General features: G+C 40.7%; 1 protein-coding gene across 1 annotated transcript in view; it reads right to left on the bottom strand.

Moving 5' to 3' along the window:
* The window catches only part of SLC1A3 (solute carrier family 1 member 3), an 80,875-nt gene extending 72,094 nt beyond the window's left edge, over positions 1-8,781 (bottom strand). Inside the window, exons 1-2 of the mRNA XM_086361452.1 lie at positions 8,338-8,781; positions 6,466-6,737 (exon numbers count right to left, since the gene is read on the bottom strand). Coding sequence (XP_086217578.1) covers positions 6,466-6,646 — 181 coding nt within the window. The 5' untranslated portion in view covers positions 6,647-6,737; positions 8,338-8,781. The remainder of the gene's footprint in view (positions 1-6,465; positions 6,738-8,337) is intronic.
* Between the last annotated feature and the right edge of the window lie 17,177 nt (positions 8,782-25,958).

Below are 25,958 nucleotides of genomic sequence, written 5' to 3'. Positions count from 1 at the left end.
ATGCTGGAGAAAAGGAGAAATCAGGGAGGCGATGGACTCTCTGATGGGTCCCCAAGTGCTAGGAACAAAAATGAGCTATTGAGTATGTTACATTTATTGAAACCACTTTCCCAGCAACTTCCCATTTTCCTGAGAGGGGCCTCAGCTATCAGGTACTCCCTGCATTGAGCAAGCTGTGTTGTGATAACAGTTGCCTGGAGATTGCTTTCTGCTTTGACTCAAGAGGCCAGGTAGATAAGGGACAGATAAGGATGGTGTCACTTACTCTGAGGCTTTCATCTCTGCTCTCAGAGACCTTAACAGCTATTAGGTCTCTTCCTACAACTCTCTTAGCTCTTTTCTCTAGCCAAGGAAACAAGCCACTTCCAGACCTAAACCAGGTAACTGACTTCTCTGCTTCCAGCTCCCAGGCCTCCCTCATTCCTGGGTCTCCGTCCTCTGAGCAAATAGCATCATCAAACCTGTGCATATTTCCACTTATTGCCATAGCAAAGATGGGAAGCAAAGGCAAAGTGTGGACAGTTCCTACAGACACTCTGTCTGCCAAGCATTTAAGGAAGTGATTTAAGGTTACACGGTTGTAAATGGCAGAACTGGGATATAAATCTTGGCAGAGAGGTGTTAAAATTATTCCATTTTACACGCAAGGAAAGAGAGGCTCAGTTCCAGAAGTGGGACATAGCCCTAACTGTCTGACTCCAGAATCCATAGCCCTGATCCACTCCCCTCTCCAGTCCTGGACTCTGTCCCCACGACAGGAGGCAGCTCCCTGGAACGCTTGCGGAGAAGGTGGGGTATAAGGAGGGCTAGGATCAAGTCAGCTAATGCAAGTCACTTATTTGCTATTGCTGTCCCTGACAATTTTTCTATAGTTCTGCTCCCTGGGGGAGAAGATAAAGCAGATAAAAAAGAAAAAAAAACTCAGACTCTAATCCCTAATACTCAATCCCTGTGTCATTTCTCTAAAGCAGGGCATTGTGGTTCTCAGCTCTGAAAGCCTAACCCTTCCAGTCCAGCCCTCTGCCCGGGGAGCCTCCGTTGTGTGACCACAAATAGCTGGGCTTTGGTAACACCAGGGGAGGGCTTGCCTCAGGAGCCACCCTCCCCGAAGCTTCCGGAAGCTCTCTCTCTTCTCTTTTCCAGGAAGTGTTGAAGGAAACAGAAATCCATCCACCATTCTTTGGATTCAACCCGAGAGGAGATGCCCTTCTCTTAGTAAGGTGGAAGGTGTCAGCAGGGGGGCCACTAACTCAAATAGTTGGCTACTTTGGTCCCAAGACCTGTCACTTCAGTGCAGCAGCTGATAGTTCACCGCATCGATGAACCTGTCGAGCTAAACTGACTCAGCTGGATATTGTGTTACATGTCCGAGGCTCAGAATACCACTACAGCCTTTCTGGGAGATTACTGCTTCTAGTCATAAAGAAGGGCCCTAGAGTTAGACTGCTCTCAGAATAGACTCACCTACAGAGTAGCGTATGTAGTAGAATAACCTGATTCACTGATCATTATTCATTTACCTTCAAAGACAGAGCCTGTCTTCACTGGGCCTGGAGATGGTAAGGCTACCATGCAAATCTCTGCGCGCCTCTTGCACTATACCTCCACTGCAGTGGCAGCCTGCATCTCAAACTCAGTATGTCCAAAACTCAGCTTATTATTTTCCCCATCTTCTTCCTGTATTCCACCATGACTGGTGGCACCATTACCACTCAGGCACCAAACCAGAAATCGGACGATTCACCTGCAGTCCACTTTCTCTGTCAACTCACATGTAATCAACCACCAGGATTCAGGAGTGACCCTTGTTCTGAACTGTCGATTCAATCTCTCCTTTCCACGCCTTGTGCTGATGTGTCAGTGCACATCCTTAGTTAACTGTTGTAATAAAACAAGAATGAACATTTCCTGAGAGCAGAGATGAGCACCCAGAACACTGTGGTGGGTAAGAATATGAACTTGGAGACAGAAGGGTGGGTTTGAAACATGGTCAAAATGCATCAACTGTGGTCAAAATGCATCAACTGTGCATCAACTGTGGCTGACCTTCAGTTTCCTCATCTATAAAATGAGAATAAAAATACCTTCCTCCCTGGCTTACTCTAGCACTGCTTGGCACCATGTAAGTGTTCACAATATATATTATACATACAATGATAGATGAGGAAACTGAAACTTCAGAATAGCTAAACGCCTTATTTAGGTTCACACAGTGATTAAGTACAGCTGGCATAGGAACCCAGATCTATCCTTCATCGAAAGCCACAGTTTAAAAAAAGATTATTCCACGTGGCACATCTAGGGCTCCAAGTGTGGTTGTTAATAACACAGTAGAATCTCTAAAGTACCAACACAGGAAGACCTCATATATGATACAGCACTGTATATACAAATATGATCTCATTTTAAAGAATGCTACAAACTCCTCTATTACGATATCTGAACCCTGTGTATCACTTTGTCATCTCATTTTTCATCCATCTCTTCTACTAAATGACCGGAGGGCAGAGACTCCTCATCTCAAAGCACAGGGCCAGATATGCAATATCCAATATTTGTTAAATCACTGAATAACACTGAATCTTTAAAAAAATTAACTTATGTATTCAGCAAATAATAGATCACAGTGGGTAATGTGTGAATGTGGTATAAAGCATTTATTAGCATCACGCCATAGCCAACTGAGCTAATCAGCCCTTAAAACATTTAAACTATACAAAAACTTATTTAGGATAAAGTAACATTCCTTCCATCCTACTCCCCACCTATCCAAATTCTACCCCAAGAGGCAGTCATGGTGGCTCATTTCTTGCACATCCTTTCAGATATATTATTGAACTGCACTCAATTTTAGTGCAATTGAAATTTATTGCCAAAGAGTGTCAGGGAATGGTGGGAAATGTAATATACACATTCAGTCAGCAGGTTTTCTTTCTTAAAAAGTCACCAATTTCTCTCAAAGTCACATAAAGATAGTCTAAACGTTAATGTTGTGTGTGTGTATATGTGTGTGTGTGTGTGTCTGTCTGTCTGTCTTAAGACCAACAGCAGAAAAAGGTGCTGGGTGCTGTATTTGTGAACTTCCTCAGGTAAAACCACCATCTAATTCTCTGCAACTCTATTTAAAGATTCCCTCCCCTTGAAGCTGATCTTAAGACCCGTTTCTTCGTAATTCTTTGGCCTGAGATTTCACTTTTATTTTCTCTTCATTCCCTGCACATGAAATGAGTAACGTTCTGTGACTTGACCATGACAAAGGATTTTCCTTTGTTTCAGGGAGATGTCTGAGGTCACTCTAACACAACTGACCGCAGTTGAAAATGAGAAAATGCTTCCTGGAGAAAGGACAGTAACCACTTTTCTCAGTATGGCTTTTGTCAGACAGCTGTCTGCAATAGCCTGGGAAGACACTTCATCTAATGCTTTCATGATGAACTGTCCTAAAGACATCTAGCACGTGGCGCTGCCTTCTCTCAGGTTGCTAACCTGCTCCTGTTACATGGGCTTTGCAACCAGGCATTTTCAGACTTTTGATATCACTTAGAAATGACAGTAGAAATATTATTGCATAGGAATGACATCAAATAGTTCATGTAGGGCTATGCCTGTGTTTGTAGAGGAATTGCTATGGAAATATTAATATTTACAATTCTCTACTTTTTTGAGCATATGGAATTACAAGTCTCTACTCTTCCTCTCTTTTTCTAGTTTCTATTTCCACACACTAAATGAACATTTACTTTATTTAAAAAAGATAAAGAAAATAGAGTAGAATAAAAAATTCACCCCAATATGTAGGTTTTTCCACTCTTTCTTAGTAAAAGCAATCAAAACCTAAGAATTCAAAAACTAAGTAATACCTATAGTTCTTTTGTCTCATTTCATCTTTGGGGAAATAAACTATTTTCTTCTTTCTTCCTAGCAACTTCCCAGTCTTTTCTTATGCTGCAGCAAATAAATTTGAGCAGACATACACAGACATGTCCTTTTCCTAATATTTCTTTAAGGTTGATGTAGACATGTACCAGTGACAAGCTAAATTCGTGTTTTCACTCTATGGAAGAGGCACCAAGAGATAACCAAAGCGTCTTCCTTCTTTCCTAAACCTGTTTGCTACTAAATTGAGATTCCAAGTCCTTTATGCAGACTCAGTGGTCTCTCTGACTGTCAATGAGCTCTTTTTATTTGTTTCTTTGTTAGTGGCTTCTTCTCCTTACTTCTACCTCCTCAGTTTCCATTAGTAAAGCCAACACCGAGGGCAACCTGCCAAGCTATCTACCCCAGCTCAGCCAACTCATCACAAATCTCACAAATTGTAGGAACGACTCATTGGGCTAGGAAATGATCCCAGAACTCAAAGAGAAAATGGACTTTTAAATCTGGATTATCTTCCTTCTATTAGAGATGTTATTTCTTTTTAGTCACTTAAGAACTTCCTGCTCCATCAATCTGCTTTACATGCTCAGGTTTTTACCATTTTTTATTTCTCTGTTCTTGAAATGAAACACTTCTGTCGTAGCAATTGAACTCTTGTGTTTAGAACACCATTTTGAATCAGGGTTTCTATATCTTTTCCAAACATACACCAGTATCACTAAGCTCTATTATTATATGGATAGGGTTACAAAATAAACGGGTATTTGTTAAATTAATGATAGGGATGCAGCTTAATCATTTGTAGGAGAATTATACGTTTTCTGCTGAATTTAACTGAGTAAATCATTTAGCAAAATTACAAGGCTATGTGAATGCATCGAGCATTGCTTGGTAATTGGCTTCTACCAAGACATGGCAGTATTTTTCTTCCTGGCAACTCTCATAAGATATAAACTAGTCAGGAGAGCAGAGAGGCAAGATGGCAGACTAGTTAAGAGAAATCACCTCTGGCTCTAGACAGCCTGAGTTTCACTTCCAGCTCTAACATTTATTGGTTGTGTGATGTTGGCCAAGTGGCTTATCTCTCCATGCTCAGTCTCCTCAACTATAAAATGAAGATCAGAGTAATCATACCTATCCACAGTCTTCATAGGTTTGTTTAAAGATTAAGTGAGCTAATATAAGCAAAACACCTAGAAAGTAGCTGGCATAGTGCTGTATAAATGTTCACTGTTAGTATTATGCAGCTATTAGTTGGCTTGACAGTGATTGTAATTCATTGAAAATAATGTATTTTACATCAACTTCCAAGACAGTGACACAGCACTGAAATACTTCTTCCAGGAAGGTATTCAAACCTGGCAACCTAAAGAAAGCCATTATTTTTCCTAGTCAGTCAAGACACTTTCCCTTGGAACGTCTCTAGAATTAATTGAACACTCATTAATCAACAACAGTTACGAAAAGGAGCCAGTGATACTGACATGGAATGTATCTAAAGTCTTGTGACAAACTACTCTTCTGCTATATTCATATTTGTCTGTGATCTAAGAATCCCTTTTTGGGGGATAAAGTTACAATTATATTTACATGCTACAGAATTTTCTGAGTTCTTTTGTCATTACCTCTTATATTTGATGGAGATTTTAGCAAACTTCAAGTTAGAGATTAAAACTTCTTCTGGTGGCAGATTTAAGCTTTGTTTATTTGTTTGTTTTTAACAGCATGGCATTGGCTTATCTGTCTACTAGCCTAAGGGCTTTTATATTGGTTCAGTCAAAAATCCCAACTACATTTTAAAGGAAGAATAATGCTACCCACAAGTAATGAACTGTAATTTCAGATAACAATAAATCAAGCAAAACAATAATGTTTTATTTGTACAGATTGCCATCAACAATGCTAAATTAGTAAGAGGCTAAAATGTTTCAAAAGAGTTATAGCCATTTATGTCAGGCACTTAGAGGCAATGAATGAATGAGAGATCTGTGTTAACATTTTCCGAAATTTACCTTTCCCAGTCACTGGATGACAGAGAGTGCAAACAAAAAAGATTCCGCCTCTAAGTCTAAGAGTTGTTACTCAGCTTCAAGACAGCATCAGTTAGAATATAATTACTATCAGGGACCTGTGTCTCATTTTGGGTATGCTAATTGTGTAAATTAGTTTTAAGTGAAAGTTACATTGTATAAGGATCACATTTTGGCCAGATCTACTGTGCTTGCTTGTTTTTATTGTTATTTGACCGCTCAGGCCTAATGATTAAATTATCCTCTTTTATTCTTACATAAGATGGAAAAACATTTGATTTATTTCCCTTCTCCACACAATCAATTGATTTGCATAATGCCTAAGGATGCTTCTTCAGATTCCTACATGTTTATCAAAGTTCCAAACGTGCCAACAGACTGTCATGTAAAGGGGAAAAAGAAGAATCTTTCAATTCAGAGGAAAGCCTGGGCGGTCCTTTTGAATACCTGCAATCAGTTCATCTGATAATTTTCCCAGGCAGTCAGATGCCCCAAAGAAACAAGATCCAGTTGTTTTTTTTTTTTTTTTGGAAGGGGGTTTTGTTATCAAATGACTTACCCACAATGACTGCAGTGACCGTGAGCAGCACAAATGCATTCCGAAATAGGTAACTTTTAACGTCCTCCTTTGTGATGTTCTGCACTTTCTTCTTGGCCAACAGTGTGCGTTTACGGACCCCTTGCTGGAATCTCTCCATCCTGCCTCCCAACCTGGCCTCTTCTCCATTGCTTTTCGTCATATTTTACTTCTCTAGAGTGTCTCTGCTTTGAACTTCAACGTCACGGAATCAGCCCCAGAAAGCCAGTTCTCTTTGGTGTTAAAGAACACAACTAGACAGGAGAGAAAGAGACGAGAGTTACAGCCCCCAGGGGTGAACAATCAGGGCTGCCTCACACCAGGGGAAGCTGTTGCAAACTGCATGATCTCACTAGGAATCAAGGACTGGAGAGCGGCAATGCCAGACTGCAGGGCTCGAATGTGGATATCTTACTGAACCACGTGTGAGACATGTGCATAAATCCAGAATATATGAGCAGGAACTTGTGTTACGTTTTTAAAAATTTGTCCTTCCCTCTCCAGTGAAGCTATACAAGGGCTCATCAGAGCTGGGTGTGACGGAACAACCCCTACCCCAACCTGATCCCCTGGAACCTAGCTGGGTGCCTTACACAGGGTTCACCCTCAATAAATGTCCAACTGAATTAAATGCACAGGAAACGCTCAATAACTATACTTAATGGCTTATGTTGTATACATGGGAAAGGCATAACCAGCTCAATAAAATGAATTAAGATGTTGAGATTTCAGTCAGAGGTTTCTGTTATATATAATAAAGTAACTATTTTCTTCATTAAGAAAAATGTCATGATAACATCCAATAGTAAATATGCTTATGAACAGAACACAAGTACCCACAGGCCCTGAGAAAGAATGACTCTTTCACATGGCAACTTTTTAGTTTTTTTCATGAAATGAGCAAAGTGGGCTGGGCACATTTATAAATGATCTGAAATCATAATTCATTTACATTTCTGTCACAAGTAGAAGTACAAAGTAGCATTTATCTTTGTGGCAAACATGCTGAAGTCTTCTAAGGAAACTATCACCCACTTCTCTGTATTTTAAAATTTAGGATTTCTACAACAGATGAAGAGATGAGTCCAATTTTCATTCCAAACATTACAGTTAGTGTGGTTTCCAGTTTCTTTAAAGTGCTCCTAGGTTATTCAAATATATCTAAGTAAATCTCCCCTTGGTAGAAATCAGCTCTTTTGAAAGATCAAGAAATTCCTCCTGCTGTTTTACAAGATTTCTAATCCATAACCTTTCCCACGATAAATCCAAGTAAAAAGCAGTGGTGCCTGTGGACGTGTGTATCTGGCGAACAGCCAGCGTGTGCGTCCGTGGGGGAAGTAACTAGAAAGCGAGGGACTCCTCGGAAGCTTTTGGCAAATTCAAGTGCGGGGCGGGTGGGGAAAACAACCCTAACAGCTTTGACTTTTAAATAAAACTGCAGGTTGGGGTCAGTGGTAATAAGACATACAGGTCGTTCAAGACTTCATAGCAGATTAAACGTTTAGGGAGAAGTAAAGCAGAGGAGACGCGAGAGACCAGATTTTTTTCCCCCTACTGATCTCTCATTCCCTTTACCAGTCACTTTTAAACAGACCAGCTCAGCCTTGATTCTTTTCTAGCGCCGGAACCACAATCTGCCCCCAATCCACCCTGAATGACTCAACTCCAAATTAAGAGAGGACGCGGCGTAAATAGACACCACACGCTCCTTGCATTAAATCACTAACATGGACTTTATCTACCAAAATGGCTAGCTTTTACTCTCGCTACTCCTCTGCCTGGGAAACAAAATACAGGGGCAGAGAAATGGAATGAGAAATTAAGCCCAGCAAGAATACAGGACGTCAGACTTACCTTTTCCGGATTTTGTAACGGGTGGAAGATACCCCAGGCAATGACAAGGTGAATTCTCAGCAGGTACGGCAGAGCAACAGAACGCAGCGAGCGAGGCGTGCATGTGCTCTGAAACTGCAAATTACTATCAGGGCAACTTAAGAAAAGGGGCGGAGTCTGTGCCCGGGAAAGGGGGAGTGGGGAAAAATGAAAACACCACAGGGAAGGAGGGGAGAAACCCGAGGTTTCTGGAATATTGATTAATCTTGGCGCACCAGAAGCCTGCTTGTTGGCTTTGTTTTGCTCCTTAGACCACTTTGCCGCTTTGTCAGTTCACTTTCATTAGAAATGCAAAACCGGGACCAGGAAGAATTGAAGAATAAAGCGCACACACACTCAGAAAGCTTGAAGTCTTGATTAGAACGTTTCAAAGAAGAGATTTCTGGAGCTAAATTTAATTATCTCACATTGTTACTGGTTTCCTCCCCTTAAGGAAACACGAGTGTGCTCTTTTGCCTGGTTGTACACTATTATGAAAGAGTCCCTCTTTTTAGAATTGGGGAAATAACTGACATTTCTTGGGAAGACCCAGAAGGCAATCAAGTATGGAGAAAAGAAATGCTATAATGCTCTAAACTTGACTAAACTTACTCAAAACACAAGATGAGACATGCCTCTGCTTTAGCAGTTAAAACTCTATTATAACACATCTAATTTAGCTCAAATTGTCTGGTGGCAAAGATTAAAAAAGGTAAGAAACACAAAGAGACCAAGATCTTTGCTAGACTACTAAAGTAAAAAGCATTTTAAGACCAAGAGTATAAATGCACACTTGAAGTTTCGTAGTTTCAAAAGGTAAGTTTGCTGTGCAGACAGACACCTCAATTTTAAAGGATGCTCAATGTCCTCTACACCCCCACCTACCCCATCGTTTTTTAGGAATTAGAAAATTCTCATTTCCTTGAGACTGTAACTCGTACTTCTAGTCCACCTTTCTTAAAGAAAATAGATTGTGAAAATAGGTTTTTAAAAATTAAAAAAAAATTTTTTGAGCCTGACTCAACTCCAAAACTTAGAATGTGTTTAGCAAGAAGAAAAAATGTTTAGTAGAAACAAAACTCATACCAAAAATTACAGCCAGAGTTCTGTATTCCTGTTTATTAAATCTCATATTCCCCATACAAAATCCGCTTAATTCTTACGTCTGTTTTCCAGCAAGAAAGTATGTCTTTTTCTCTCATTAGCAAATCCAGGGAGATTCTGAAGATATGTCTCCTGCCAAGTCTCAACTGTTGCATGTTTATACTTTTTTGAACATCTCCTGGTTGGAAAGCAATGGTGAATCATGTACATGCTAAAAGTATAAATTAGCAGCAATTACAACAACTTTTAAAATTGCATCATTCTAAGGGTTTATTGAAAATATATGCTCTTGGCAGTCCCAACCCTCAGCAGTCTTTCTTTTTCTTTTATCTCCTAGATCACTTAGCATCTGTATTACATAGTTTAACATTTAATTACAAGTCTCCTACCACTCTTTTCTTTTAAAAAATCCTTGTAAAATTTCTGGCTTCTCAACTAAACTGTAAGTTCTTTGAGAGCAAGAATGGGTTTTATACCTGATACACAGTAAATATTAAATTTAACTCCTATGAATAACTGACATAATAACACTTGGCAACAAACAAAATCGCTTTTTGTGTTGGCACTTCTGGCCTAGGCGCCATTTCTCAATGCCTTGACTACATTTTAAAGCATTTATTTACTACACTAAGTCCTCTCTGAGCCATGGGTTTAAGACTAACTTGTCCACATTTCTTGAGGAAATGTCTTGTATTTCAAGAGAACTTAAAAGAGAAATCTTTATATAATTTTAAATGGAATTTCAAGCCAAGTGGCATTTCCATTTTTATCTCTGGTTGTTTTGGAGTAGGGGGACAAGAAAAGGGATTAGAAAACCATACTTTGGTTAGTAGAGAGATGAGAAGGCGCTAGTACCCTCTCTTTATCCCTTTTTTTCTAATCCCCAAATCTTAGTTAAAAACCATTTCATTATTTTAATTAGCACAGACATTATAGGAGTCTGGTGAACCCCAGAGAAGAGAAGTAATTCACCACTGAAAGATTTGTTGGCTATAATAAAAACCTAATGAGAAAATGAGATGTAAAGAGTCTCAGTTCAGAGTTCATCTGAATTACAAGGGTGTAGTCTGGGGGAAATATTAGGAATTACTACTTTTAAGTACCACTTTCTCTTTCGGAAAGCTATAGCAATAATGCCCTCGGGACAACTTGGGTTTACTCAACGTATTTCTTCCTTTTCCTCTATTTTATAAATAAGACCCTTGAGCCTTCAAACATTTTTTCCTTCGTAGAAATACTAAATAAGCCAAACAGCAAGAAATTATGAACAAGTCTCTATATGTATTTTATTTAAGGCTACTGTGGGTAGGAGACACAGGACTAGGAAATCATATTAATTTTTCTATTCCAGAGTTAAAAAAAAAAAAAGATGTGGCAAATGCTATTTCTTTTGAAAACTTTCAAGAATTTTCTTTGAACATGCTATTATAAAATATGTTGTAGGTGAATTCATTGGGGTGGTGGGAGGTGAGGGGAAATGTCACAACAAGAAACAACCAAATCCAACCTATCCTTGAATTTCCATTAGTTTGAAGTTTGACGTATTAGTAAGTTTTGTAACATAGGTCAGAACCATCAAATTTCAGCATTCAAGATAAGGGAATTCTGGAATTTGAGGAAGAATGTGATTAGAAACCCTTTTAACTTTTGTTGAATATTTTTCACTTTGATTTGTAATTTCATGGGAGATTTTGTCCATTCTTGTTCAAATAGTTTACATTTTAGGATTACCGTAAGGAATGTCAATTTTCCTTCTGCAATTTGGAAATTGTAGAATATTAGGACCATGAAGGGGACTTATTTAACTCCAGTGAAAGTACTGGAGGTAGCAGGCATAGAAACAGTACTTATAGTATCTGGTCTCTCATTTTGTCTGAATTTTTTTTCCTTTTGAGCCCGAATGTAAAAAGCAAAACAACAAAAAGTTGGTGGCAAATTCTGGTTAGGTTTTTAACAGATTGGGTTTATCTTGAACCTATGTGAAGCCTGAAAATCCCAATTTTAGTGGGCAGCTAGCTAGGCTTCCCTGGTGGCTCAGAAGGTGAAGAATCTGCCTGCAATACAGGAGACCCGAGTTTGATCCCTGGGTCAGGAAGATCCCCTGGAGAAAGGAAAGATTATGCACTCCAGTATTCTTGCCGGGAGAATTCCACGGACAGAGGGGCCTGGCGGGAAAGTGTCCATAGGGCTACAAAGAGTTGAACAGCTAAAAGTACCCTTTATCATAGTCACTCATTCAACAAACCTTGAACAAGTGCTGTGCTGCAAAAACCAGCCCCTTTTCTCTAGGAGGCCACAAACACATCTGTAATTATTCAGTGGGCAGTGGGAGCGGCCCACAGAAAGTTATGGGAACCCTGTCCTGCAGCCTATTTACCAGGTTTTCCTCTGAGACTCAGAGACTCTTGGAGAAGCTATGCCTAGCTCAACATTATCCTTACTCCGTGTGTGCTGTGTTAAGTCGGTTCAGTGGTGTCCGACTCTTTGCGATCCTATGGACCGTAGCCCGACAGTCTCCTCTGTCCATGGGATTCTCCAGGCAAGAATACTGGAGTGGGTTGCCTTGCCCTTCTTCAGGGTAACTTACAGAGGAGCCAGAACGCTAAATTAAAAAACCTTGAACTCTACTCCTAAGCAAGAGGGAGCCACAGGATTTAATCATTGGAGTGATTTTAGGTTTAGATTGATGCAAACCTTTTAAGGGAACAAGACTTGAGTCAGGAAGCCAAGGGGACGGAGGAGCCTTTACAAACCAGAATGATTCACACTCACATTTAAAGATAAAAAAAGATTACACTGAACAGTACAGACAACCTCAAGGTATGGAGGTTCAACAGACAGGCTGGAATTAAACTGAGACCACCTCCCCTAGAGGTAATTTCTTTCCAGATCTCTGGGCCCACCCACTTTACTCTTTTTAGTTACCAGTGGGTTTCTCTAGAACATTCTAATGTTTTGACCCCTGAAGAGGTTTAAGAAGCAGTCTGAGCAAGGGCAGACGCCTAGGGAATCCCACTATAATAGAGAAAAAGAACAACAGGACTCCCCCTCAATAAATCTGCAGGTGGTAAGAAATTATACCAACCATTTTATCCCAAGTTAGCTAAGAGTTGGACACAATGATGGTTTACAGAAATGTAACACATTCTCTTCATCCTAAAACTAAAGAGGGTCTACTTTTTAACGAAGATTTCACAAGCCTTATTGCTATTAATTATGACTCATATTGTGAAATGGCTCCCTTCCCAGTTGTTCAAAGTGAGCCAGACCTCCACAGGACCAGAATCTTGGTGTAATTGGGAAAGATCGGGTAGGTCAGTGGGAATTAAAGCTTTCCACAGAGTGTTAGCAATAATGATAGTCCACATTTTTACAGAGCTTTATAGTTTTGTAAACACTTTTACACACATTATCTAATTCGATCTTTGTTATAGTACTTTGTGGAACATTCTAGTGCTTTGTGGAACATTCTATCATTATTGGCCCTGTATATCCAGATGTTGACATGGAGTTTCATAGGGATTAAGCAATTTGCCCAGGATTACAGTCAGTGAGTGACAAGAGCTCTTAACAGTTCTCGGAAGTTTGGTTTCTCATCTTTTTCCAAAAGAAGTCCTCAGTAGCTTTTATTAAGACAAAGAGAAAAGAAAGTAAAGAACATTAAAAGGAATGCCCACCATCTGTTATTTCTTATGGAAAGTCAACCCTAAACTTCTCCTCTTCCTTCTCTTCCTCCTCAAATCTTGATAGGGTTGACTGCCCCTTCTATGTGCTCCCAAGATTCCTGGGGTTTAAATTTCCAGAGTAATTGCCACACTGTTCTGTAATTCTCTCTTTCTAGACTGCGGGCTCTTCGAGAGCAGTCTGTCTTTACAGCTACTGCATACCCAGTTACTAATACAGAAGGTTGCCTGGTTAAGTAGGAATTATTACATGAATAAATGGACACATCACAGCCACAAATAGGAAAAATTATATCAATCCATCTCCAGTGCTAAAACTTGAAGGAAGGATCTCAGAAAACATCAAACTTTAAAAGGAGGAGAAGGAATTCCCTGGCAGTCCAGTGGTTAGAACTCCACCCTCCACCACAGGGGTCGGGTGACATGGGCAAAAAAGTAAAAAATAAATCCAAGTGGAGCTACTCTAATGGAATGGATAGGAGATGGATGTTAGAACCTATTTCAGTGTCCCCCTCCTCTCTCCCTCAGGGGAGGCCCTCATCAATCCACGGATTCTAGGCAGCATCTTTGAGAAGAAGGATGAATGAGGAAGTCAAGTCAGCGTGTGCCAGGACTCCTTAGTGCCAGGTCCAGGTTTAGAATTTAGACGCCCCATTCCTGCTCCCATCATATTTTTAATCACTAAACCACAAATTCCTCCCCTTCCAAATTTGCATGTCATCTGTAAAATGAGATTGGTGGTAGTTTACTCACTAAGTCATGTCCAACTCTTACGACCCCATGGACTGTAGCCTGCCAGGCTCCTCTGCCCATGGGATTTCCCAGGCAAGAGTACTGGAGGAGGTTGAATTCCCTTCTCTAGGGGATCTTCCCAACCCAGGGATCGAACCCTCATCTCCAGCATTGCAGGCAGATTCTTTACAGACTGAGTCACCAGGGAAGCCCAAAATGAGGTTAGACTACGTTACTTTGCTCAAGTCGCTTTCCCTTTCAATGTTCTATGATTCTAAATTTGTCATGCCAGTAATAGGCTTGCCCCATTCACTTCGGTCTATTTAGTTAAGGACACAAATTTTTATATGCACGCAGTGATTAATGGCTTCTCATTAGATTTCTCTGCCACAAATTAAACACAAACATATAAACAGTCACCAAAGGAAGCTTATTGAAGGGCATGGGTTTTATGAAGCACAGCAATGACATGAATCTTTTATAAGTGTTTGTAAGTATAGAATCATAATTACAGCAATCAAGACAGATACACATTTTTTGTAAGGAAAAAAAGTAATTATAATTTAAAAGCACACAGCTCAAAGTTGCCATCACAAAAACGACTATTATAGCAACTATTTCGCATTTGGACATTTTTTTGGCAGGAGCTCTGGGCATTGTTTATTGTGAGTCAGAAACAGGCACTGAGAAAATATGCAAATTTTTTAAGCAAGAGAAAATGCAGCTTTGAGTTGAGAAAACAGGGTGAATGGTGGAAACTGTCTGGGTCTTGCACACAAATCAATCTCAGCGGCTGAAATAATTTTTGGTCATCGGATGCTGTGAGAGTAATTTGGGGTAAGGTCAGAATAAAGTTATTTCATGCTTTAAAATGTACATTGTGCTGTGCTCAGTAGTTGAAGTCAATCTTCTCCTAATGTCACATCTATAGGCTGATTCTGAATTGAAAGACCAAAGAAGAAAACTTTAGAATGCTACCAACCCCATTTTCCTGGGCTGGGCAGGGGGATTGCTGTGGCCTTGTGAGGCAGTTCACCTTGGGTCACAGAAGTGGCAAAACCAAGCCTCCCCCCTCATCCTGCTCTTTTCCCACATAGGACCACACCTGCCAAAATGCAATGACATTCTCACAGGATGACCTGTTCACTCCTGTCGATAGACCTCAGTTGTAAAATGGTATTTCTATCACTGTTGCATGAGTTCCAGTAGGTTCTTCAAAAATCTCCTGATACTGGGACTTCCCTGGTGGTCCAGTGGCTAAGGCTTCCTACTCCCAGTGCAGGGGGCCCAGGTTCAATCCCTGGTGGGGGAATTAGGTCCCACATGCTATAACTAAGAGTTGGCGTGTTGCAAATAAATATCTTGCATGCTGCAACTGAGAAGATCCTGCATGCCACAACTAAGACCCAGGACAGCCTAAAGAAATAAATCTTTAAAAAAAAATCTCTTAATATCAACAGATAAAACTTGGGGAGATAATTTAGTCTTGGAGAAACATACACTAAGGCTGGGGTCAGGTTGTGGAAGCTTGGGCAAATCCTGGGACTAACTAAAGGTAAGACAAAAACTAGGTTTCAGACTTTTTTTAACCTGATAAAGTTAATTCATATATGAGCCCACATCACACATTAAAACCCAAGTCAGCCCACACTGTCAAGGAAACCTAACACTCCAACTCCAAATCTCCAACTCAGCTTTAGCTAGCTTGTGTGCTAAGTCACTGCAATGGTGTCCAGCTCTTTGCTAACCTATGGACCATAGCCTGCCAGGCTCCTTTGTCCATGGGATTCTCCCAGGCAAGATTACTCAAGTGGGTTGCCATGTCCTTCTCCAGGGGATCTCCAGGGTAACTCAAAGTACTCAATTTCTAAGAAAAGCACTCTAATAGGATAGAATAACTTCATAGCAAAAGACAAAAGCCTTAAACTCTAAGGACCCCACAATTTTAGTGATGCCTCAATTAGTAAATCTTACAGAGGCATGGCTTGTTGTAGTAAATTCAGCCATAGGTAAGATGTCTGGGAGTATGTTTTGCAGATCTCAGGCCCAGGCCTGTGGTCAGGGGATGGGAGGGGATGGTGGGTGGTGATGAGACAGACTGGACTGAGCAATGGGTCATAATTTTTATGGCCATGTGGCCTTGCTAAGCACCAGGATAGATGCAGGAAATGCCAAATTAATAGTTTGCCCAAAGTCAACGAAGTGAACATCAAAGTCAACACCTGAACCTGGTGTTCACACTCCCACCAATCATTTTCAGAGAAACATACAGTGAAAGCCTAATATGGTTTGACTCACTTATAAGGGAGATATTTTCAGATCCCATGTTAGAAAGCTATATTGTCCAATGTGGTTGCCACCAGCCACAAGTTGCTATGGAGTGCTTTAAAGTGGCTAGTACAAATTGAGATGAGCTGTAAGTGTGAAAGTGAAAAGGGTTAGTCACTAATCGTGTCTGACTCTTCGCAGCCCCATGGACTGTAGCCTGCCAGGCTCCTCCATCCATGGGATTTTCCAGGCAAGAATATTGGAGTGTGCTGCCATTTCTTTCTCCAGGGGATCTTCCCGACCCTGGGATCAAAGCTGGGTCTCCCACATTGTGGGCAGACTCTTTACCATCTGAACCACTGGGTAAGTGTGAAGTATATATTAATTTTGAAATTTTAATCCAAAAAATGTTAAATATACCATTAATAGTTATTAATATTAATTACATGTTTGTAATTATAATATTTTAGATATTGGGTTAAGTTGTTGTTTAGTCACTAAGTTGTGTCTGACTCTTTGTGACCCCATGGACTGCAGCACACCAGGCTTCCCTGTTCTTCACTATTTTCCAGTTTGCTCAAACCCATATCCAATGAGTTGGTGATACCATTGAACCGTCTCATTCTCTGCCATCCCCTTCTCCTCCTACCCTCATTCTTTCCCAGAATTAGTGTCTTTTCCAGGGAGTCAACTCTTTACATCAGGTGGCCCAAGTATTGGAGCTTCAGCTTCAGCATCAGTCCTTCCAATGAAAATTCAGGGTTGATTTCCTTTAGGATTGACTGGTTTGATCTCCTTGCAGTCCAAGGGACTCTCAAGAGTTTCCTCCAGTACCACAATTCGAAAACATCAATTCTTTGGCACTCAGCCTTCTTTGTGGTCCAACTCTCATATCTGTACATGACTACTGGAAAAACCATAACCTTGACTATACAGACCTTTGTTGGCAAAGTGACATCTCTGCTTTTTAGTATGCTGTCTAGGTTTGTCATAGCTTTTCTTCCAAGGAGCAAGTGTCTTTTAATTTCATGGCTGTAGTTATCTGCAGTGATTTTGGAGCCCAGAAAAATAAAATCTGCCTCTGCTTCCATTTTTTCCCCTTATTTATTTTCCATGAAGTGATGGAACTGGATGCTGTGGCCTTTGTTTTTTGGTTGTTGAGTTTTAAGTCAACTTTTTCACTCTCCTCTTTCACTGTCATCAAGTTAAAGAAAATATATTAAAAATATGTTTAAGAATTTCACCTGTTTCTTGTAGCTTATTTTCATGTAGCTAATAGAAAACTTAAAATTACATACGTGACTTGCATTGTCTTTCTATTGGACAGCACTGTTATAAAGTGATTACTCTTTATAGAGGTGTTCTTAGGCTTGGCAGCACTAGCAAGCTCTCCAGTCCATTCCCTCTCAATTTATTTAAATAGATTAGCATGTGTTGAGACTATTTTGGTCTGTGCACAGAGGTTTAATGCTATGGTAATAGTAATAATAATAAAACAGCTACCATTTATTAAATCTTTTCTGTGTGCCAGGCCTTGTGCCAAGTGCTTTACATTTGCCTCATTTACTTGTCACAACAACCCTATTGTTACTAAATTTTATTATTCCCACTTTCCCAATGAAGGAATTGAGGTTCTGAGAGAATGAGCACCCAGCCAAGATCACAAGCTGGTTAAGTGGTTGGACTCAGATTCTACCGCAGCCACTTGCTTTCAAAGTTCAGACCTTTGAGTGCCACACAATTTTGCTTTGAGAAAGAACACTCTTGATGAAAATGATGCCTTCTGAATTCTACAAATTCCCACAGGTCTGAAGACACTGAAAGGAAGTCTGAATACACAGAGAAGGACAAAATGGTTGCAGTCCTCAGGGATCGTACAATATCATACGGAGAACACATGCAGTGAGATAGATGACTATATAAGGCCTGATGAGATTGAAAAATTAAACTCCCTAGACACACAGGAGAGAGATTAATTCCAGTTTCGGGGGGAAATGGCGGGTTGCATGGAAGAGGCAATATTTCAGAAGGAACTCTACAGATGAAGTTTTTTTAATACAGTTAGGAAGATCTCCTGGAGAAGGGAATGGCAACCCACTCCAGTATTCTTGCCTGGAAAATTCCATGGACAGAGGAGCCTGGTGGGCTATGATCAAAGGGGTCGCAAACAGTGGAACAGGACTGAGGGCCTAACACACACACACACACACACACACACACACACACACGGGAATAGCTCGGGAGAATCTTTCAGGTGGCAAAACCAAAGAGCAAAGACGCTGCATGGACTCCAGAGAAGCTATTAAAATATGGCACAAGTGAAAGACAAGACAAAAGAGGTTGAGTATACCGTGTTTTATTTTCAATATATTTTTGACTGTGCCGGGTCTTAGTTGTGGCATGCAGGATTTAGTTCTCTGGCCAGGGATGGAACCTGGATCCCCTGCATTACTAGAGCAAATTCTTAGCCACTGGACCACGAGGGAGGTCTCAAGCATACTGCGTTTAGACAAGTAGAGAGTAAGAAGGTAGAAAGACCTTGGATACTTTGCTTTATTCTTTTTTTTTTTTAATTGAAGTATAATTGATTTACAATATTGTGTTAGTTTCAGGTGTATAGCAAAGTGATTTGGTTATATATATATGTACATGTCTACATACATATATATTCATTAAATTTTTGTTGTTATTGTTATAGGTTACTATAAGATATCTGTGGAGCCCTATACCAAGGTCGCAGGTGTGGAACACTGTACCACAGGATAAAAATCTCTGGAACTAACCAAGCCCCATAGCAATTGTTGCCATGAGCTTCCGGATCTAACCCAGCCAGTTCCGTGACCCCATATTATGTAAAATACCTACCCTACTATCCACCCTATAGCATCCTAGCCAATCACCTAATGCCACCATTCCAGTAGGAATTTTCTCTGTCTCGAGGCTATAAAAATTGGCTGCAAGCCTGGCAAAGCGTTCAGCTCACCCTTGAGCCACGCTGCTATTCTAACAGCATCTCTCACTCTGCTGCCTGCTGCTGCCAAGTCGCTTCAGTAGTGTCCAACTCTGTGCGACCCCATGGACCGCAGCCTACCAGGCTTCTCCGTCCATGGGATTCTCCAGGCAAGAACACTGGAGTGGGTTGCCATTTCCTTCTCCAATGCATGAAAGTGGAAAGTGAAAGTGAAGTCACTCAGTCGTGTCTGACTCTTAGCGACCCCATGGACTGCAGCCGACCAGGCTCCTCCATTCATGGGATTTTCCGGGCAACAGTACTGGAGTGGGATGCCATTGTCTTCTCCTCTCTCACTCTAGTAAACTTTATTCTCTCATTCTACCTCATGTCTCAAAATTCTTTTCCAACTCTCACACAGACTGTGACAATGTTGACTATAGCTCCCTGTGCGATGTAAACATAAATGTGTTAGTCACTCAGTCGTGTCTGCCTCTTTGTGACCCCATGGACTGTAGCCTGCCAGGCCCCTCTGTCCATGGAATTATCCAGGCAAGAATACTGGAGTGGGTTTCCATTTTCTTCTCTAGGGGATCTTCCTGATGCAGGGATCAAATCCAGGTCTCCTGTGTTGCAGGCAGATTCTTTACCATCTGAGCTACCAGGGAAGCCCTGGTGCTGTACAGAACAAATAAATCCTTGTATTTTATTAATTTTATATATGGTAGTGTATATCTGTTAATCCCAAACTTCTCATTTATCTCTTGCCCACCTTTCCTTTTTTGACAAGGATTTCTTGGGTTGGAAAAAAGTCTTTTCAAAATCAAAGATAGCTTTGTATTAATGCAATTTGTAAAGCTCTCAAGTCTTTTTCTATAACCAGGCCAAACAGACAATAGCACCAACTACCACAAGATCAGACCCTAAGACCTTCAGAGAATCACCCATCTTCAAGAATCAAAAGGAACAGTGTATCCAAATGTGACAAAGATGCCAGGGAAGTGATCTCCTGGTGGCCTACATTCTTTCATATTCCAGGATCTTTATCAGCAGAAACAAAATGCCTTCTCAACTATGCCCCTGCCTCAGCTCCACCCCAACGCATACTCAGGTCAAAATCCTGGTTCCCTTCGACTCCATTACAGGAAGGACTGTTTGGGGGCCAATAGATCCACAGAAGGCAATGGCCCCACTCTAGTACTCTTGCCTGGAAAATCCCATGGACGGAGGAGCCTGGTAGGCTGCAGTCCATGGGGTCGCTAAGAATTGGACACGACTAAGTGACTTCACTTTCACTTTTCACTTTCATGCATTGGAGAAGGAAATGGCAACCCACTCCAGTGTTCTTGCCTGGAGAATCCCAGGGACAGGGGAGCCTGGTGGGCTGCCGTCTATGGGGTCGCACAGAGTCGGCCACGACTGAAGTGACTTAGCATAGCATAGCATAGATCCACAGAAGGATACTAATTGCTAACATTAAAGGGGCAGACAGAGAAGACTAGAAAAAGTAGCTTTTACCAGCATGTAGGAGACAGTGAATAATTTTATTAGATAATCTGTTGGAATCCCTCTTAGATGTCTGTTAAGTTTTCAAATTTAATTTTTAAGGCAGAACTCACTGCCCACTTCCTTGACAGGGAAGATAGAGTTTCCCCTTCCACTGCTTAAATCTTTTTTTCACTAAATCCAATGTGACTCAGAACTGTCTGTCCAACTTTCAAATTCTTGCAGGAAATTGGAGCCACCACGTGAGGCCTTTTGTTATGGAACAGTTAAGTGATTAAAATGTAGTCCCAATCTAATTTCAGCCCAGGGTTTGTCTCTGGTTAAAATGTGTGGTGGTGAATTTAGGGAAAGGAGTGTTGCTGAAGGGTTAATTTATCTCGGGTTAAAATGGAAACAGTGACAGACTTTATTTTCTTGGGCTCCAAAATCGCAGTGGATGGTGACTGCAGTCATGAAATTAAAAGACACTTACTGCTTGGAAGGAAAGTTATGACAAACCTACATAGTGTATTAAAAAGCAGAGACATTACTTTGTTGACAAAGCTTCATATAGTCAAAGTTGTGATTTTTCTAGTAGTCAAGTATGGATGTGAGCGTTGGACCATAAAGAAGGCTGAGAGGCAAAGAATTGATGCTTTTGAACTGTGTTGCTGGAGAAGACTCTGATTCAGAGTCCCTTGGACAGCAAGGAGCTCAAACCTGTCAATCCTAAAGGAAATCAATCCTGAGTATTTATTGGAAGGACTGATGCTGAAGCTCCAATACTTTGGCCGCCTTATGTGAAGAGCTGACTCATTAGAAAAGACCCTGATACTGGGAAAGATTGAGGGCAGGAGGAGAAGGGGACGACAGAGGATGAGATGATTGTATGGCATCACCAACTCAATGGACATGAGTTTGAGCAAACTCTGGGAGACAAAGGACAGGGAAGCCTGACGTGCTGCAGTTCATGGGGTCTCAAAGAGTCAACATGACTGAGTGACTGAAGAACAACAACAAACCACCTTTTGCACCAGTCTTTCACTACAAATAATAGTACCATCACCAGGACCAAGCAAATCCTACTCCTAGAATATGGCCAATGTTTATATGTCAATCCTGAAGCTATGCCTCTGGCATTCTTTTAACCCACTTGGAATATCTAGCTTTCTCAACTTCTTATCACAAAGAATTTATTTCTTCTTTGCTGGCTTTTTAGAACTGTTTTCTTGGATCTTCTGGATAAGATTGTTGTTGTTCAGTCGCTCAGTGGTGTTCAGCTGTTTGCGACCCCGTGGGCTGCAGCACACCCGGCTTCCCTGTCCTTCCCTATCTCCCAGGGTTTGCTCAAACTCATGTCTGTTGCTTCAGTGATGCCATCCAACCATCTTATTCTCTGTTGTCCCCTTCTCTTCTTGCCCTCAATCTTTCCCAACATCACGGTCTTTTCCAACAGATTGTAACTTGGTGTTAAGAAATTTTATTTTGCTGAGGAAACCTCCTCTTACTCTCAAGAACTGTATCATTCATCATGCTTGCTGTGCTGTTCACCTCACAATAAGTTCTCTTTTTTATAACCAATTATACCTTCATACCATCAGATTACCCACTCCAGTACTCTTGCCTGGAAAATCCCATGGACAGAGCAGCCTAGTGGGCTATAGTCCATGGGGTTGCAGAGTGTTGGACACAACTGAGGAATTTCACTTTCACCATCAGATTTAAATACATGTGTGGAATTAACTAAAAAAAAAAATAGATGTGATTAGGGTGAGAAAAAGGAAAAGAACAAACAAGACAAGAGAGTGGACGAGGGCACAGATAATCTTCAAAAGCGTAGAAACTGGCTATGGTGGAAGCTGGGGTTTTGATTCTCATTAGGAAGTCATTGTGAACCAGAGGAAGACTCCTCTCTAACATTTTTCCTAAAAGGTTGATGTGACTTGTTCAGCTTCCTCAGCTCCACCAGTAGATTTCTGGTAGATCTCCACCACTGTAGATTTCTCTGTCTTATTCTGGTGCCCCTTCAATCCTATGGAAAGCTTAAACTTGCTAACATGTTTACATAAATTTTTCCCCTCTAAAATTTTTGAGGATTAAGTCTTCAAAATGCTTTTTCTTTACAAAAGAGTAAAAATTATAAAGGAAAATGTAAATGTTGCCCTTATATACTCCTTTGCACCCCCAAATTTTGCTTCATCCACATCCAACATTTTATTTACTTTTTAAAAAAATAGAAGCATAGTTGATTTACATGTTGTGCTATTTTTGCTGTACAGCAAGGTGATTTAGTTAAATATATGTACATATTCTTAAAATTTTTTTTTGCATTATGACTTACCACAGGATATTGAATGAATTCCCTGTGCTATACTGTGGGACCTTGCTGTTTATCCTTTCTTTATGTATTAGTTTGCATCTGCTAACCCCAAACTTCAAGTTTATTTACTCTTTATGCAACAAATTTCTGTTGAGTCCCTGCTCCGTGTGTGGCACTGTTTAGGTGCTGTGGATAGATGCTGAAGAAAGGAAAGGAGGTCTGGATGCTCCCGGAGTTTGCATTCTAGTGGGAGATAGAGCCTCAACAAAGAAATGCGCATGGCTTCAGGAGGGGGCTGTGGATCTCACTGAGAGAGATAGGAAGCCACTGTAGGGCTTAGCTTAGCACAGAGGGGTGAAGTAGTCTTTTTAAAAACCAACTCTAGGACTTTCTTAGTGGTCCCGTGGTTAGGACTCTGTACTTCCACTGTAGGAGACCTGTGTTCCGTCCTTGGATAGGGAACTAAGATCCTGGTACAGACAAAAAAAATCGAACTCTGGCTGCTGGGTGGAGAATGGTTAATACGGTGAGAGACTACTAGAAAAGCCTCAAGGCAAGATGATGGTAGCTTGGATTAAGGTGACTAACCAGAGAGATGATGAGCAGTGGATGTCTTTTGAAAGAACTGTCGGTCTTTAATGATGTTTGAATGAAGGGTATGAAGGTAAGAGAGTAGTAAAGGATGGAACTAAAGTTTTAGGCTTGAGTAAATGTGTAGATAGAGTTTAACTGAAATGGGTGGAAAGCTGAAGGTTTCGGTTAGGTGTAGGGAACGGAAGAGCTGTTTTGGATTCTCTCAGATCGCCAAGTGTAGATGCCGGGTGGCAATGGCATTCAAGAGAGATGGAAAGCCGGCATTCCATATTTGTCACACACACAAATTTAAGAGCTCCAGCTCTGCATGAGCATGCCAAGGGAGTGCATGGGTGTGCATGGAGACAGAGCAGAAAGATTCATAACAAATGGAATAACTAAAAATTAAATAGTTCAGTTTATTTTGCTTAACATTATACATGCTAGTACACCGAACACTATTACAAAGGCTGAAGTTATATCTAATGGAATCTCTATTATTCTGCTTCATACTGTTAGCCAAATTTTTCATAAGCATGTGTTGGCTCAAAAAGGATGACACCAAGGTTTTTGGCCTGAGAAACTGGAAGACTGTGGTTGTAATTTATCAATTTGGGGAAGAGTGGGAACAGACTTGTGTGCGGTGTGGGCAGGACAGGAAATCAAAAGGTAATCAAGTAGGGATATCGAATAGGCTGTTAGATATAAGAGAAGGAATTCAGGGGCGAGGTCTGGTTGGAGATTAGATCTGCTGTTATCAAATTCTAGATAGTGTTTAAAGCTAGGGCACAGTTTGATACTAACAACTTGGATTTTGTTTCCACAGGGTGTGAGTGTAGCTAGGGATAGGTAATCAAGAATTGATAATCAAGGAAGGGGCTGGGGGCTCTCCAGTACCCAAAGATGGAAAAGATAGGGAGGAATGGGAAGAGAGCCCTCATGGTAAGGGAGGAAAAAGCAGAAGTATGGTCTAATATGCCAAATTATTGTAAACAAGTACTTAAAATACCAGTTAGTCACAGATTCTTTTGAAATTTAATGCAAGCGTAGAATTTGTTGTTTGGTCGAGAAGTCATGTCCAGCTCTTTTGCGACCCCATGGACTGTAGCTTGCCAGACTCCTCTGTTCATGGATTTCCCATGCGAAAATACTGGAGTAGGTTGCCACTCCCTTCTCCAGGGGATCTTCCTGACCCAGAGATTGAATCAGAGTCTCCTGCATTCCAGGCAGATTCTTTACCACTGAACCACCTGGTCTTATTTACATGGCCTCTGTATTTAATTCTAAATCTCCCCAGGATTATATATACTTGCTTGCTTAGAAAATAAATATGTCATCCAAAGGATTTGAGAGTTGCTTTCCCAAAGGGATATTTTGGAATTATGTTTCCAGCTATACATTCCTGGCTAATCAGTGTGGCACGTTGACCAGAGATTTTGGCTAGGTGTGATATGGGAAGCAGCAGACAGCAGGGCTTGGTTTCTCAACTCTTGACTGCCATGCTGTGAGATGCTGTTTAAGTCTCCGTCATGATTTTGAAGCGTAAAGAGTGGGATGAGGTTGGACTATTTAAGCAACCACAGGGGATCCATAACACTTGATTAGACTTTGCATTTCTTTATATTTTGAGGTTGTGTCAAGATCTTCCCATGGAATTCTGAACCTGGGGTTGGAGGAGCTGTCCAAAGGGTCTTCTATTGACAAAACCTAGGTGTCCATGAACTTGGATGTGAAAAATATTACAGTTTTCCTTTCAATCTTTTCATTAACTTTTTTGGGGGTACTACACTGGGTCTTTGTTGCCCCGTGGCATTGTGGGATCTTAGTTCCCTGGCCAAGATTGAACCTGGGCCCCCTGTATTGGAATGTGAATTCTTAACCACTGGAACACCAGGGAAGTCCTACTTTCATTAACTTTTAATTGAAATTCAGCAATTCTTTCACTTAAGAATGTAGGCAACAAGCCATATTAATATTAGCAGTACCTGGACTTTGTCACTGACATAGATAGCATTATATCACCTTACAGTTTTTTCAGATAGCTCAACGGTACTTCAAAATTGCAGTAATTATTAGATTAGACACTGTATCTTTTTTTATTGTGTTAGTAGAGAAGCATATATACATATAACTGAATATCAAAATAATTGGTTCCCTTTGTAATCTTTTGCATTATGCATTTTTTACTTAATCCTGAGAAGGGACTTCATAAGATTGCCAAAGAACAATGGTGCAGAAAGGTGGAGAACTTCTGCTGTCTCTGAATTTGTGTCCTGAACTCTTATGATATACTTCCCACTTCTTGGCACAATACTACTCCTAAAGGTAGAGTAATGATATTCTATGGGACATCTTGAGGCTTTGGTCAACAACATTATCATTATTTATGGTGTCTTTTCTCATCTGAGGTTTGAAATTTTAAGCAGTAAGTTTGCTATTGTTACTTTTTTTTTCATGACCTCTGGTTTTAGATATTTCTTTCAAAGAC

The sequence above is a fragment of the Bos grunniens genome, chromosome 20, assembly GCF_055505025.1.
Source record: "Bos grunniens cultivar Pamir isolate PY7600 chromosome 20, Bosgru_T2T1.0, whole genome shotgun sequence".
In the NCBI taxonomy this organism is placed as follows: Eukaryota; Metazoa; Chordata; class Mammalia; order Artiodactyla; family Bovidae; genus Bos; species Bos grunniens.
Note: the sequence above shows the minus strand (reverse complement) of the source record. Positions and strands in the feature narration are given on the sequence as shown.